The sequence below is a fragment of the Loxodonta africana genome, chromosome 9 (assembly GCF_030014295.1).
Source record: "Loxodonta africana isolate mLoxAfr1 chromosome 9, mLoxAfr1.hap2, whole genome shotgun sequence".
NCBI lineage: Eukaryota > Metazoa > Chordata > Mammalia > Proboscidea > Elephantidae > Loxodonta > Loxodonta africana.
Window position 1 is genome coordinate 24,530,874 of NC_087350.1, and position 14,348 is coordinate 24,545,221.

The following is a 14,348-nucleotide window of genomic DNA, read 5'->3' on the forward strand; positions in this document are numbered from 1 at the left end:
GCATTCAGAAGACAAACTACATGTAGATAATACAGAAATTATTTCTTCTGGATTATGGAATGTCTGGTGTTTCAATATGGATAAATCTCATGTTGCAAGGATTTACTTCAAACGAAATAACAAAGCAACGCAGTGAAGTCTGACTCAGAAAAATTGGGAAACAGCCCAGCTGTTGAACTGTTCACTCCCTAATACCCACACCACCACTCCAAGAAGGGATAGTTCCAGCAAAGCTGCCTCTCTCTGCTCTCAAGCTCAGATTTCAAATGAGGCCCTGCAAATTAACAGTAGACAGAGTCATTGGGGATATCCACTAAATAAAAAACAGCTTCTGTTTATAACTTAGAGACAATATTTTCTTGAGATGAACACAGTTCGAAAATGCATTCAGAGTTAGTGCTGACCTGACAGACATAATATCCCATATGTTAATAGTAAGGATATCTTGGTTCCTCCATGGAGAGAGTAAGACTGTATCATTACACACCAATACAGGAAAACCCCAGAAGTGCGTGGCAGACTTTGTTTAGTGAGCGTGCAATTGTATAGAATGGCTTTTTTTAACAGGATGGTAGAAGTTAAAGCTGGAAGGGACCCTCCAATGATCTTTTTGATTCTGTTCTCTTATTTCTGCTCCTTGAAAATTTTTATTTTGCAGATGATCAAGAAAGTAAGAGTGGTTGGACAGTTGACTCTACTCAAGTCTTGCCAAAACTACAAAGTTGAGAACTACAAGTGTAAATAAAAACACCACCTCATTCCCAACATCCTCCCCTCCCACACCACTCTGACCCCCTGAACTCAAATCCCCTTCCTTCCTTACACAGCTACTGTTTGAGCTGAGAAAACTTTTCTGCCTTCAACTCAGAAATATTAAGCTCTTTAAAGACTTAAACCACCACCCATCTGTCAGTCTGTCCTGCTGTGCTGACTTGCTTGCTGCTATGATGCTGGAAGCTATGCCATCAGTATTTGAAAATACCAGCAGGGTTACCATGGTGGACAGGTTTCAGCAGCTTCCAGATTAAGATGGACTAGGAAGAATGGCCTGGTGATGAACTTTTAAGAGTCAGCCAATGAAAACCTCATGGATCACAACAGAATACTGTCCTACATGGTGCTAGAAGATGAGCCCCCTAGGTGGGAAGGCACTACGCAATAGCCGCAACAACGAACTCAAACATACCAACGACCATGAAGATGGCGCAGGACCAGCAAAGTTTCATTCTGTTATACATAAGGTCACCATGTGTCGGGAGGGCAGCTTACAACAACAACCAAGACTTAAAGGATTAGAATGGAGATCAGAATCTATCTCTTGCTCTCTTTCTCTCTCTCTCTCTTTCCCTCCGCCTGCCACTACAACTCCCAGAAGATCACAGAAGAAGCCACTGTGTTTCTACTTTTGCCGATGCCTTGATGAAAACAAAGGTCCCCTGTCACCATCCCCTGTTTAAGTCTTGGCTTCGGTCACAGGAAATGCAGGGCCTCAGCCTTTGGTTATAATAATATGGATGACAATCTCTATTGCATAAGGAAGAATTTTGTTTCTCCAGAATCCCCTTCTTCTCCTCAAACAGGCTAAAAAGACATAAAAAGTTAAAGCTTATTTTTGTATAAATCATTTTAGTAGTTGCCATACCCTCTGTGCAAAAGGGAAACACATCAGACCAGGAGGCTTCATGAGCTCACGTTTCTAGATTTAAGTTAACGGTCTTGTGGAGGTGGGGGAGGGCTTCCCCCAGGCCTGCCCTTTCCACCCTTTTCCTTTAGTAAATGGATGTCCCAAAAGAACCTGGTAAAACCCAGAGGACTAATCCATAAGCAAATAAAACAGGTTTCTCAGAAACCCCAACTCAAGTTAAACAGGCAAATTATTTAAAGGACAATAAAATTAGGAACTGGCAATAATTCATACATAGAAACTTTCACTTTATTGGCTGAAAGGCTTAAAATAAACACACGCTTCAGCAATTTTACATTCATATTACATGTCCGTAAAGTAGAGACACACTGTAAATTGCTTGTTTTCTATGAACTGAACTAATAAACCTTGAAGCACTAATATACACTATAAAATTGTGACATTTTTCTGCCATTCAGCTTCAGTCTAAATTCAGAAAGGACCCTCCCATACTCTTTTCCTCAAGAACAACTGTGAGGATGGTGCCGGACCAGGTAGCACTTTATTCTGTTGTACACGGGGTCACTATGAGTTAGAACTGACTCAGTGGCACCTACAAACAATAATGGTTAGCAGGCGGGACATCTGGGATTTGAGCCCAAATTTCTCTGATTCATAGTCTCCGACACTATATTCCTATATATTCCCAGGGATGAAGGCTTAAGAATTAACAGCTTACAAACACGAGGGCTATGCATTATTGAAACAGGCTATATTCTGAAGTGCATCACATGACAACTCTGTAGACTTAGGGCTAAATTTATTCCCATAGTCATTCAGTATTTCTTGCCCAAAATAACATAAGATATAATCAAAGTATATGTTAAAATGTATGCCAAGTTATTATCTGCCTTCTTCAAAAAATTCTGAGAAGCTTGCCTACCACACTGAGACAGGAATGAGGAGGAAGAAAATGAACAGAGAGGGCAGAACATAAAATCAGAAAGCACAGAGATATAGGACAAAATGGCAGGAAGAATAAAAGGTAAGAGAGGAATATAGGGAGAAAAGAAGAAGGAAAGAGAGTTTCAGATTTTGAAATTCCCCATGTCATGATCTGTTGTGAGGAGGTCAAAACGAATTAATTCACCACACGAATGTTGTTGTTGTTAGTTGACGTAGACTCCATTCCGACTCATAGTGACAACACGTGTGCAGCATAGAACTGCTCCAAAGTGTTTTCAAGGCTGTGACCTTTTGGAAGCAGCCTGCCTGTCTTCCAATGTTCCTTGGAGTGAGTTCAGACCATCAACCTTTCAGCTAGCAGTCGAGCACGTAACTGTTTTTGCAACCCACCACAGGGTTACCCTTTAAAGATCAGTGGGGCACACAGTATCCCACCCACTTTTTATGCCTCTGGAGTTCTTTGGAAAGGGGGTAGCCTGATTTTAACACATTTAGCCTCAAGGTGGGAGCCATTTGAAACGTGTGAAACTCACAAATCCTGGGTGGGAGCCTCATTTTTGGGTAGATTGAGCATTGTTTTTGGGGATGCTTCTTGTGTGTGTGAATTTTCTAAACTTTTGACAAGTTTGTCTTTATTTCTGTGAGATAAGCCTCCTCACTCTTTCCCAGTTACTATGTCCTCATGAGAATAAGCTATTGCCAGTCTTCATTCAGTCATAGTGGCCATTTTCTCCTTTATGCCATTCATTGTTTCCCGGTGTTACTGGCTCCCTTCTTTTCTAGCTTCTGAACAGTAAATAATGCCTTTCCAATACAATACCTGCACTGCAGTGCTACTTTCCAAGAAATTGGAACTCCTGTAAGTTATTCTTACCCTGCCTTCAATCTTAGGGCCCAATCATTGCTTCCATGTGTAACAGGTGAAGGAAGCCCTGGTGGTGTTGTGGTTAAGAGCTATAGCTGCTAACCAAAAGGTTCGCAGTTCGAATCCACCAGGCGCTTCTTGGAAACTCCATGGGGCAGTTCTACTCTGTCCTACAGGGTCGCTATGAGTCGGAATCAACTCAACGGCAGTGTTTTTTGTTTTTTTTTTTTGTAGCAGGTGGAATGCATGCTGTGAGCAGTTCTGTGGTATTCCAGGGCAGCTGCTTCTGCTTCTTAGCTGTTAGTACTGCTTTTGTTATAAAGAAAAACACATACTAGTGGTCATTTTCCTGAGATTAAAAAATCCCCTGGTGTTATTTATTTGGGCTGTAATTACTACTTTTGCAATAAGAAAGAACGTATTGCACCGTGTTTTGAAAAGTTTTGTGAAAAATAATAAAAAGGCTGAGAAGAAGGAGACTAGAATAAAATGTATGTGCAGTCATTGCCAAGTGCCTTCATGTTTTACCTTATATTTTGCAAAATTTCAAGAAATGAAATAAAATTAAAAAAATGATTTTATCATTGACTCACGTCAGCAGGATTTATATCATCTACTGTCCGCTGGGACACATGTGATCCCAGATAATGGATATCAAAATCCATAACTCATTATAAAAATTGTGAATTGATCCTTTAATCAGCATGCCTTCATTAGTGAAAACACACAGCATCATCAAAAAACTCAGAGGAGAAAATAACTGGGTCATGAAAGGGTTTAAGGAGAGCAAAGAAGTGGTAACAATTTTTTCAAGACTTTTGGTTGAGAACAAAATCTAATTTCTTAGAGGAGCCTTTTACCTTTTAGTAAACTAGAGTAGAAAGCCCCTCAATAATACTGCATATACTTTAACGTTAGGCACAAAAAACTTTCCCCTGAATCATAATGGGCTTATGGGATCATCCAGGTGAGCTAGTCAATGAAAAGTTAAAGTGCTCTTATAAGGCTAAGGAGAGAAAAGCTGATTCCTCTTCTCCTGTCTTGCCTATTCTGGTGAATTCTTAATAGTTCTACACATTTTCAATATGTTGCAAAGAAAAAAACATGTTCCGCTCTCATGCATACATAACCCAAATGTTGGCAGTAAAAGAAGTGAAAGGCTTTGGGGCGGGGGGGGGCTTCACCTCATTAACATAGTGGAAAAAGCTTTTTATAACTTCCCCAAATGACAGGAGAGAAACTTTTGGGTTAATTTTTATCTTGAGATATACATATTTTTCAATTTGTTGAATGACTCAATGACTGAACTCAATGTCTATTTCCATTGACTGCCTTTTCTGACATTTCTGAGCACTTGACTGGCACGGACAAATTTTCTGCTAAGATACATTTTGAGCTCAATTTGAAGTTGGCAGAGGGCAGTGAAAAAAAGCTTCTATCAAAATTTAATTACTCTGATGGTATTTTGTGAGGTTTACATTCCCCTATAAGAAGGAGCCAAAAAAAACTGTTACGTACTTTACAAAAAAGAATTGATCACTAATTTCTTCAAACTTTTTTTTATTGTCTATCTTATTCCAGAATGTTAATATAATAACATTGGTCTCTCTTTCTCTGAAACTGTTACAGTAAAATTGACTGAAATATCTTTATTCCATATATCTCTGAAAAAGAAAGGACAACTTCACACAATTTTTTTTTTTTTTAAAGAATAATAAAAGGATTAAAGAGCTAGGTTTTTTTGTTTTTTTTTTTTTAAATCATAGAGTTAAACTAATGGAAGAAACTATTCTAAAAGTAGATTTATCATCTTAGGGCAGTAACCAAAAACTCAAACCAAACCCAGTGCCATCAAGTCGATTCCAACCCATAGTGACTCTATAGGACAGAGTAGAACTTCCCTATGGAGTTTCCAACGAACGCCTGGTGGTCTTGAACTGCCGACCCTTTGGTTAGCAGCCACAGCACTTAACCACTACACCACCAGGGTTTCCTAAGGTCTCCCTAAGTAAGACACAAAACCTAGATGGAAAAAAAAGGACAAATTTGCTTATATAAAAAGGTGAATCTTCTGTTTAACAAGGACACCATAAAAAAATCAAAGGACTAGAACAAAATGTAAATAACACATATAGCCAATAAAAGGTTAATATATGTAATTTATAAAGTAAGTCTATAAGTAAAAAAGTAAAAAAAAAAAATCATTTCTTCATAGAAGAACTATAAATGGCCAACAATCCCATGATGAAGATGTTTAGCTTTATTAGTAATCAAATATCATTTTAACACAAATCAGCAAAAATATAAAAGATTGATAAAATCCAGCATGGGTGGGGTGGGAATATCAACAAATGGGTGCCCTCATTTAGTGTTGGCGGGAGTGTAATTGGCTAAGCTTTTGTGGAGGGCAATTTGGCAGAACCTATCAAGCCTGAAAACACGCACATCTTTTCACTCAGCGATCAATTTCCAAATATCCATCTTTATATACAAAGTATTATTCAAAACAATTTTCTGAAAACTTGGTAACAGCTTAAATGTCCATTAAAAGTAGAAGAGTTCAATAATCACAATTTATCCATAATAATAACACTAATAATAGTAGTAATATAAAAAAAAAATTATATACCAAAACAAAATCCATTACTGTCGAGTCGATTCCAACTCACAGTGACCTCATAGGGCAGAGCAGAACTGCCCTAAGGGTTTCCAAGGAGAGGCTGGTAGATTCCAGCTACCAATCTTTTGGTTAGCAGCCAAGCTCTTAACCACTTCACCATCAGGGCTCCAATATTTATATAAAAAAAATAAATGCCAGGAACTTTTCCAAGTGCTTTAAATATAAATTCAGTTTTTCTGAGTTTGTCTGAGTAACAACCCTACAAAGTAGATACTATTATTGCCCCATTACAGATGAGAACACTGAGGCAAGAGAGCAGGAGAAACTTGCTCCATGTCCCCCAACTTGTAAGGGGCATAGCCTGGTGCCAAGCTACTCCGAAATACTATTAAACAAAATGCAGTAGAGACTGAGGTACTGATACAGAAAGGTTGACAGGACAAATTGTTACCTTTAAAAGCATGCCGACAAGATTGGTGTTACAGATGGACTTATGAGCCCCAAAGAGAAATGTGGAAGTCCCAACCCCTACACCTATGGATGGAATCCTGTTCGGAAATAGGAGTTTTTGTTTGTTATGTTAATGAGGTCATACCAGTGTAGGGTGGGTCCTAAACCTAATTCCTTCTGAGTTATAAAAAAAGCAGAATAGACACAAGACACACATGGTGGGGAGCAGGTTCCAGACACCATGTAAGGAACTGTCCATAAGCCAAGGGACCCCAACAAGGAAGGGCCCTGTCCTAGAGTCAATGCTTTGATTAGGGCCTGCAGCCTCCAAAAATGTAAGACTAGAAATTTTTGTTCTTTAAAGCTACCCACTTTAGCATTTTTTATTACAGCAGCACTAGGTAACCGAGACAATTGGTAACCAAAAATGAAGTTGTGTATTTGATTATCTACATAGTAAATAAAGCTATATATTTTACTATGTACATGATACATGCGTCCCAAGTGGTTTCAGAAGGTTATCTTTAGGAGTGGAAATGCTTAGTGGGAACAGAGGGTGAAGGGAAACTGCTGCGTTGAACTCTGTATATTTCTTACCTGTTTGAATTTTGGAAGCAAGAATGCACTCGTCTACTACTGTTATGATTTTTTATGCTTTTTCTCCTTTTCTTTTTTTTTTTTTTTAAGGCATATGGAAAACAGTTTGTGCAGATGTTGCTACAACTGTGTTTCTGGCTTTCAGTCACATTTTTTTCTCTTTTAAAAGTTGATCCAAATATCTATTAAACTCAACCTCCTCAACTTTCCGAAATTGTTTTCGGCTCATATAAAAGGCTTTGCCCTTCAGCCTCTTCAGCTTTGGTCCCACAATGTTTATGATTGGTTTTAAATAACCACATTTTTGGTTGTTGTTGAAAGACATTTAGAAGGCTGTTTAAAAGAGGAGAAACAAATTGCGGGCCTTGAGTCTGGGGTTAAGAAAGCCTGTATCTGCTTTTTCAGGCTGTGTAGTTTTTCCGCCAGTTACTAATAGGCCATATCTAAAGCTCAAATACCAGCATGAATACATATGGGGCAATTTTTGTGCACAGATAAGAGGCCACTGAGGAAATCTGGCTCTTGGAGGCCATCCATGCTGAATAAGAGAAAAGGCTTCCTCTCCTAGTTTATTCTCCAGGGATTTCTTAGGATCACTTAGATATTTTATTCTAGAAGGACGAAGAATGCGTCAATGGTTAGGGAATAAGTATCATATGTGGACTTACATTAGAGAATGCAAGTAACACAAAGCTGATAGCAGAAACTATTTTTTACCAGTGTGATGAATGCCAAGCCCCCTCTTTCCTTCTGGCTCCTTGATATTTTTTTCCATCCCTGTACACCATGAATACCATCAGGCAAGGCTCCCAATGTGAGTACTCTTTGAAGGCTTGGCAGGACTAGTGCCCCTAGATGCTTCCATTTCCCCTTCATATGGACTGCTCCATCTTCAATGAAGAAAGGGAGCCAGGAAGCAATGTGAGAGCTAAACACAAGGCTTGGTTGCAACACAAGTGTGAGCATTCAAAAGCCTGGTTGCCTATTCCTTTGGCAATGAAGCTGTTCTGGAAAATTCTTTGAGCTCCCATCGACAAAAGCCCTTTTTCAGTGAAGATAAAAATTTAAATAAGAGGCAGACCTTAGAAGAAAAGGAATAAAATTCTGCCTTTAAGTATAGGGTTATTGACAGATTTGTTATACATTTTTGCATCCATATTAAGCACACATATGAATAATCCCTAAATAGCTGGCCAAGTACTAACAGAGAGGCTTTATTCAGGGCTTCTGTAATTATGGTAACTCGCTGTTCTTCAACCAAAGACCAGTAGGAAGGTATAAAGACACAGAAATGAACATGGAAAAATTGACTGAGATAAATTCTACCTCTTGACAACTTTATAGAAACAGGGCAGGTAGTCTACAGAACACTAGCAACAAGAAGCTTAAAATTAATTAATTAAAAAAAAAAGTTGCCATCAAATTGACTTCAGCTCATGACCCCAAGTCACGGCAACCCTGTGCATCAGGATAGAACTGTGGTCCATTGAGTTTTCAATGGCTTATTTTTCAGATATAGATCACCAGGTCTTCTTTCCAAGGCATCCCTGGGTGAACTTGAACCACCAACTTTTTGGTTAGCAGGAGAGCATTTTAACTGTTTGTACCGCCCAGGGACTCCAAAACGTGTATCAACAGATACTGAAAAATAAATCCTAGGCTAACAGCTAGGGGTAAACTGGCTTCGGCACTGGACAAAGACACATTCTGAGGCTGTATGTGTCCTAGATGCCCCAAGACAAGACCTGGACAAACCAGTCTCCTATCTAGGGCCATTACTTATGTGAAATAATTGAGAAAAAGCAGGGGAAAGGTCTCCTTTAGAAATGAAGAAAAGTCCCAGGGTCTCTCTTTAACCATTCATGTGTTAACTGTCCTCCAAATACTGTTTTCCAATTAACATCCTAAAGTGGATAAAGTTGCAAATTCTCTCTGATCATTCTTCAGTTGATTAATATTTATTGAGTGCCAACTCTGGGCTAGACATTGGAAAAGTAATGGCGGGCAAGCAAAAACAAATGCTGTCATCCTGAAGATCGCTGTCCTACCTATTCTGGATTGTACCATCAGCATTTCATTTACGGTGAATTGACAGAACAGAGAAAATAAGCCTTTTTGAAGCTAACGATCATATAGACCCACCTCCAACGAACACACCATGACTCAGTGGTTGAGTTCTAAAATTAGGTTTAGCTCACTAGTTTGGGGTTCACAGATCATCTTCCCACAGAAGCAATGCCATAAATAATGTTTGGGCTCTCAGGTCAATCCATAAAGCTTGAGTTGCCCTGAACTTAGCTTCTGTGTGATTTTAAGAGGTTTCTGGTTGGTTTATCTTACCGTGGGTCCTTCATATTAACAGTATTAAACTGTAGTTTATAACCTGAGGCTGCTCCCACAGATGGAAATGGTCGACACTGAAGACTGGACTGTGATGCAATTCTTTCCCCTACCCCTCCCCAGGTGCCAGAGTAGACTCCAACTCATGATGACCCCATGTATGTCAGAGTAGAACTGTGCTCCACAGGGTTTGCAATGGCTGATTTTCCACCAGTAGATTGTCAGGTCTTTCTTCCAAGGCACCTCTGGGTAGACTCAAGCCTCCAAACTTTTAGCTAGCAGCCGAGCCATTAACTGTTTGCACCACCGAGGTACTCTGATGTGATGCCAGGGTTGGGCAAAAAGCAACAAGCACCAAAAGGTAGACTAGCAGCCACCTTTCAGTCTCAATCTGTCTCCAGGATAAGAGAATAAGGACGGAGGTAGAATCTCCCCAAAGATACTTACGAGGACAAAAATTACATTTGGAATGGTATATTCGCATACCAGCCACTGGTCCCTCCTAGTGTCTAGAGCTCTATACAAGGCTATGTAAATTTCATAGTATTGTTACTCAGAAACAACCACCAACATATTTCCTGGTTACCTTTGGAACTATAGTAGCATTTTTACATATTCTTCCCTTCTTAAGACCTGTTTTTCAGCAATATTCCCAGAGGTTATACACAGCAAAACATACACCAGTTCAACGGTTTCTCTGTGTACAATTTAGTGACATTGATTATATTTTTCCAGTTGTGCAGCCATTCTCACCTTTCTTTTCTGAGTTGTTCCTCCCCATTAACATAAACTCACTGCCCCCTAAGGTTTCCATCTAATCTTTCTAGTTGCTGTTGTCAATTTGATCCCATATAGCTAGTTCTTAGAAGAGCATAATGTTCAAGGCAGAGCTTTTTTTACCAGCTAAGCCAAATTATTGTTCAGCTTTAAGATAACCTCAGAGGATATATTTGGTTTAAGGCTTAAAGATTATCTCAGGGCAATAATTTCAGGGGTTCAGCCACCCTCCATGGCTCCAGAAAGTCTAGAGCCCATGAAAAGCTGAACTTCAGTTCTGCATTTTCCCCCTTTTGATCAAGATTCTTCTAACTTACAAACACCACTTTTTATCCAGTTTCATTTGCACTCATTGCAGGAGCCTCATCTTAATTTCTAGATCCCCAAAGATTATCAACTCAGCATCTGACTTGTAAACTCATAACCTCAACTTAGCTGCATTTTGCTCAAACCATGCCACAGATAGACTTGTAGCTAAAAACAGAAAAATTAGCTATTCCAAACAAGAACATTAGTCTCTGAGACAAAATTTCTAAAAACTTTTATTTATGTTTAGGAATAAGGGAAGAAAACATTGAATATCTTAGTTACGGTCTGATGGAAGTCATTTACTGGCTTTGTTACAAGGTTAAGTAAAACCCTTCTTATAAGTAAGAACACCCTTAGGCTATATTGAAAAATGTATGTGCTATAAAAAAAAAAAAAATTTTTATATTGGTAATCTCAAATTATCCAAATAAAGTATTGTTTCAGTCTTAATGCCAGGAGTCTCAATATGAAATAGAATCATCTCTGAGACAAAATATCTACCTTCCGTTACCCCCATCATTGCATTATAATGAGTATGTGAACATTTACAGATAATTCTGCCAGTCCTTCTCCTAAGCTAGGAGCAGGAAAAAAAAAATCAAACCCCTTGCCATCAACTCAATTCTGACTCATAGTGACACTGTAGGATAGAGTAGAACTGCCCCATAGGGTTCCCAAAGAAAGCCTGGTGGATTCGAACTGTCAACCTTTTGGTTAGCAGCCGTAGCTCTTAACCACTACACCACCAGGGTTTCTAAGAGTAGGAAAGGTCTCCCAAATTTTGTTCCAAGGATTCCCAAAGCTTTTGCTGAGCACCCAGAAGGATCTGGACACATCCTTTCCTGGAAGATACCATGGGATAAAAGAGCTAAACCTTTCAAGAAAGGAAATTTATATTGTTAGGGCCTGGCTCTCTCTGGTAGAATCTATGTTTAGGAATGTCCACTCCAAGTACCTTTAAGGGAAGAAAGCACCCGATAAGGATGAGAAAAACAAGGCATGGAAAGGATCTGGTTGCATAGAGAGCAGCAGCCTGGCCCATATCTGGGTACCAATTAAGCCTCAGGACCTAGAAAGGCCTCCGAAGCAGATGGTGTAATTGATTTGCAATGCCGCCCCTCAATACCTTTGTCACTTTCGGAAAGAGACTGGGTTGCCCATCTTGACCCACAGAACAGTGATTCTCATAGAAAGCTTGGGTAACAGCGACATCTTCTAGAAACTATTAGAAATGCAAATTCTCAGGCCCACCCCAGACCTACTAAACCAGAAATTTTATGGGTGGGCCCAGCAATGTGTTTTAACACGCCCACCAGAAGTTTTAATGCACAGTCAAGTTTGAGAATCACTGTGGTAGAATGAAATTAAACTCATTGTACAATAGTCCTTCTCCCAAGCCTTAATTATAATTGGCTTCTTCTTCCTAAAGGGATGTCAAAGATCAGCAGGCCAAAGCGCGTCAAGAGGAGCTTTGAGGGCATTTTAAGCCCTAATTGACCGCTACTTCTCCCTGTTCATTTCTGGTTTAGGATTTCGGCCACAGGCGAAGAGGAGAGTAGACCTGATCTACCCAGTGTATGTCAGGCAACTTACTGCTCTTTAAACACTCCCTTCCAAGTAAACAATCAACATTCATAGTAATTAAAATAGACCACACAGATAAAGATAACCCGCCAGACCTGATGTCTAACACAGGTAATAAAAGATACCACTAAACTTCTTCACAGCCTTCCTTGGCTACTTAAGAGACCACACACAAAATACAAGAACAACATATTAGCCAATACACAAGTTTAAACTCCAAAGCAAATGCTTTTAAGTCATTGAAACGCTCAGCTATATATTTTGCAAGAACATCTATACGCATATTTTCTCCTAAAATTCATTTTCAGTCCTCTAAAAGAGACCAGTTATCTATTCTTGGACAACATAGTCCCTCATTTTTAATCCAGAACTGAGAAATTTTCCACTAAAGAAAAAAAAAAAAGCCACCCATTCACAAAGTCTCAACGTGCTACTAATGACTGGTCATATTTTTCATCCCAAACTCTGTTGTTTAAATTTCAAACAATGAGAATCCAGAAAAGCAGTAGCAACAACCCAAAGCATCCCACTGAAGCCTGGGAAGTCAAATTTCAGCAGAAAGAACCTTTCTGCACAAAGTACCTGTGTCCATAACTATCCCCGCCTGCTTTTTGCAACAAACGAAAACTCAAACCCAATTTCCCTCTCTCATTATTAGTCACTTGACTCTCAAGAAACTCGTTCTGTGTCTTCTGGGACAACTGTCCCCATTGGAAAGTGGGTAGTGCTGAGCAATCAACATTATTTTGCTCTGTCTTGATTTGTAGCATCATATCCTTGCTGCTATTTTTTCAGCCTTAAAACCTAGTCATCGTCAATTTAGCTGCTTCCTTCTTTACTGGTAATTAGCATGAGTCATAAGCCAAAAATGCTTCCACAGGAGTAAAATAAACATAGCCCTTCTTACCTTTCATGCCAAACTTGGAGTGTCTTGCCAACTTAAGCAGGAACAGCATCACCAGCAGACAGAACCCCACCACAGATGCGATTACCACCACAGCGTAGACCTGCGGAGAGAAAGAGAGCGGACGTCATGGCCTGGCTCATTAGCTCCCTACCTTCATTCGGTGACCATGATGATGATAACGGTAACAGTTCACACATACTCAGTGTTTACTGTGTGCTCGTCTAAGAACTTTATACATATTAATTTAATACTCAACAACTGTACTATGAACTACATAGGCCTTATTATTTTTATTACATTATCCATTATTAATTATCTTAATATCATATTATTATAATCCAGGAGTCTCTGGGTGATGCAAATGGTTAATGAGCTCAGCTGCTAATTGAAAGGCTGGGGTTTTCTGTGCACCCAGAGGTGTCTCAGAAGAAAGGGCTTCTAAAAAATCAGCCGTGGAAAATCCTATGGAGCAGAGTTCTACCCAACACATAATGGGGCCGCCATGAGTCGGAATCAATTCCATGGCAACTGATTCTATTATTAGTCCTACTTTACAAATATGGAAGCACAAGTTAAAGCTTATGGGTGGGCATACAATTAACGTTTTTAAGAGAAGAAAGAATAAAGCACAAATAGCAAAATATTGATAAGGTTTGAAGCTGGCGAAGCACACAGTGGGATTGATGACACCTTCCTCTCTACTGTGGTGTATCTTCAAAATTTTTTCACAATAATTCAATTTGTTTTTAAGTTAGTAGCTATTATCGCTTTTAGAAGTCAGGGTGCCCTTGGAGTGACGAGTTGGAGGAAACCAGTGTCCAGGGACGTCTAGGGTGGGTTCGGCTTGGGAGAGCTGATAGGGCTGTCCACTTATGGTATGTGCATTCGCCTGTATGTACACCACAGGTCAACAAAAAGTCATTTTAAGTGTAAAATCTAATGACAAGGAGTGGTGATCCAAGTGGAGACAGGAGATGCAGAACTATGTGAATCTAGAGATCACAGAGGTACAAGTAGAAAACATGGATCACACTTCTATTGTCGCTGATTAAGCCAAAATGCTACATTAAGTTGTTGTTGTTAGTTGCCATTGAGTCAGCCCCCAATGCACGATGACCCCAAGCACAACAGAAGAAACATTGCCCAGTCTTGTGCGATCCCCATGATGGATCACAGATTGGATTGTTGTGACCCATAGGGTTTTCTTGACTAATTTTCAGAAGTAGATTGCCAGGCCTTTCTTCCTACTCTGTCTTACTTAGTCTGGAAGCTTCTCTGAAGCCCATTCAGCATCGTAGCAACACGCAAG

The 14,348-nt window shown here is 39.5% G+C and overlaps 1 protein-coding gene across 6 annotated transcripts in view; it reads right to left on the reverse strand.

Moving 5' to 3' along the window:
• Positions 1 to 14,348, reverse strand: part of NTRK2 (neurotrophic receptor tyrosine kinase 2) — a 444,402-nt gene that overhangs the window by 345,597 nt on the left and 84,457 nt on the right. For 5 of the 6 annotated variants that reach the window (XM_064291176.1, XM_064291175.1, XM_023544718.2 and 2 more), the window contains one exon: positions 13,040 to 13,139. In XM_064291176.1, the coding sequence (XP_064147246.1) occupies positions 13,040 to 13,139 (100 nt within the window). Of the gene's footprint in view, positions 1 to 12,535; positions 13,140 to 14,348 lie in introns of those variants that run through there. The other variant, XM_064291179.1, reaches the window with a different exon arrangement.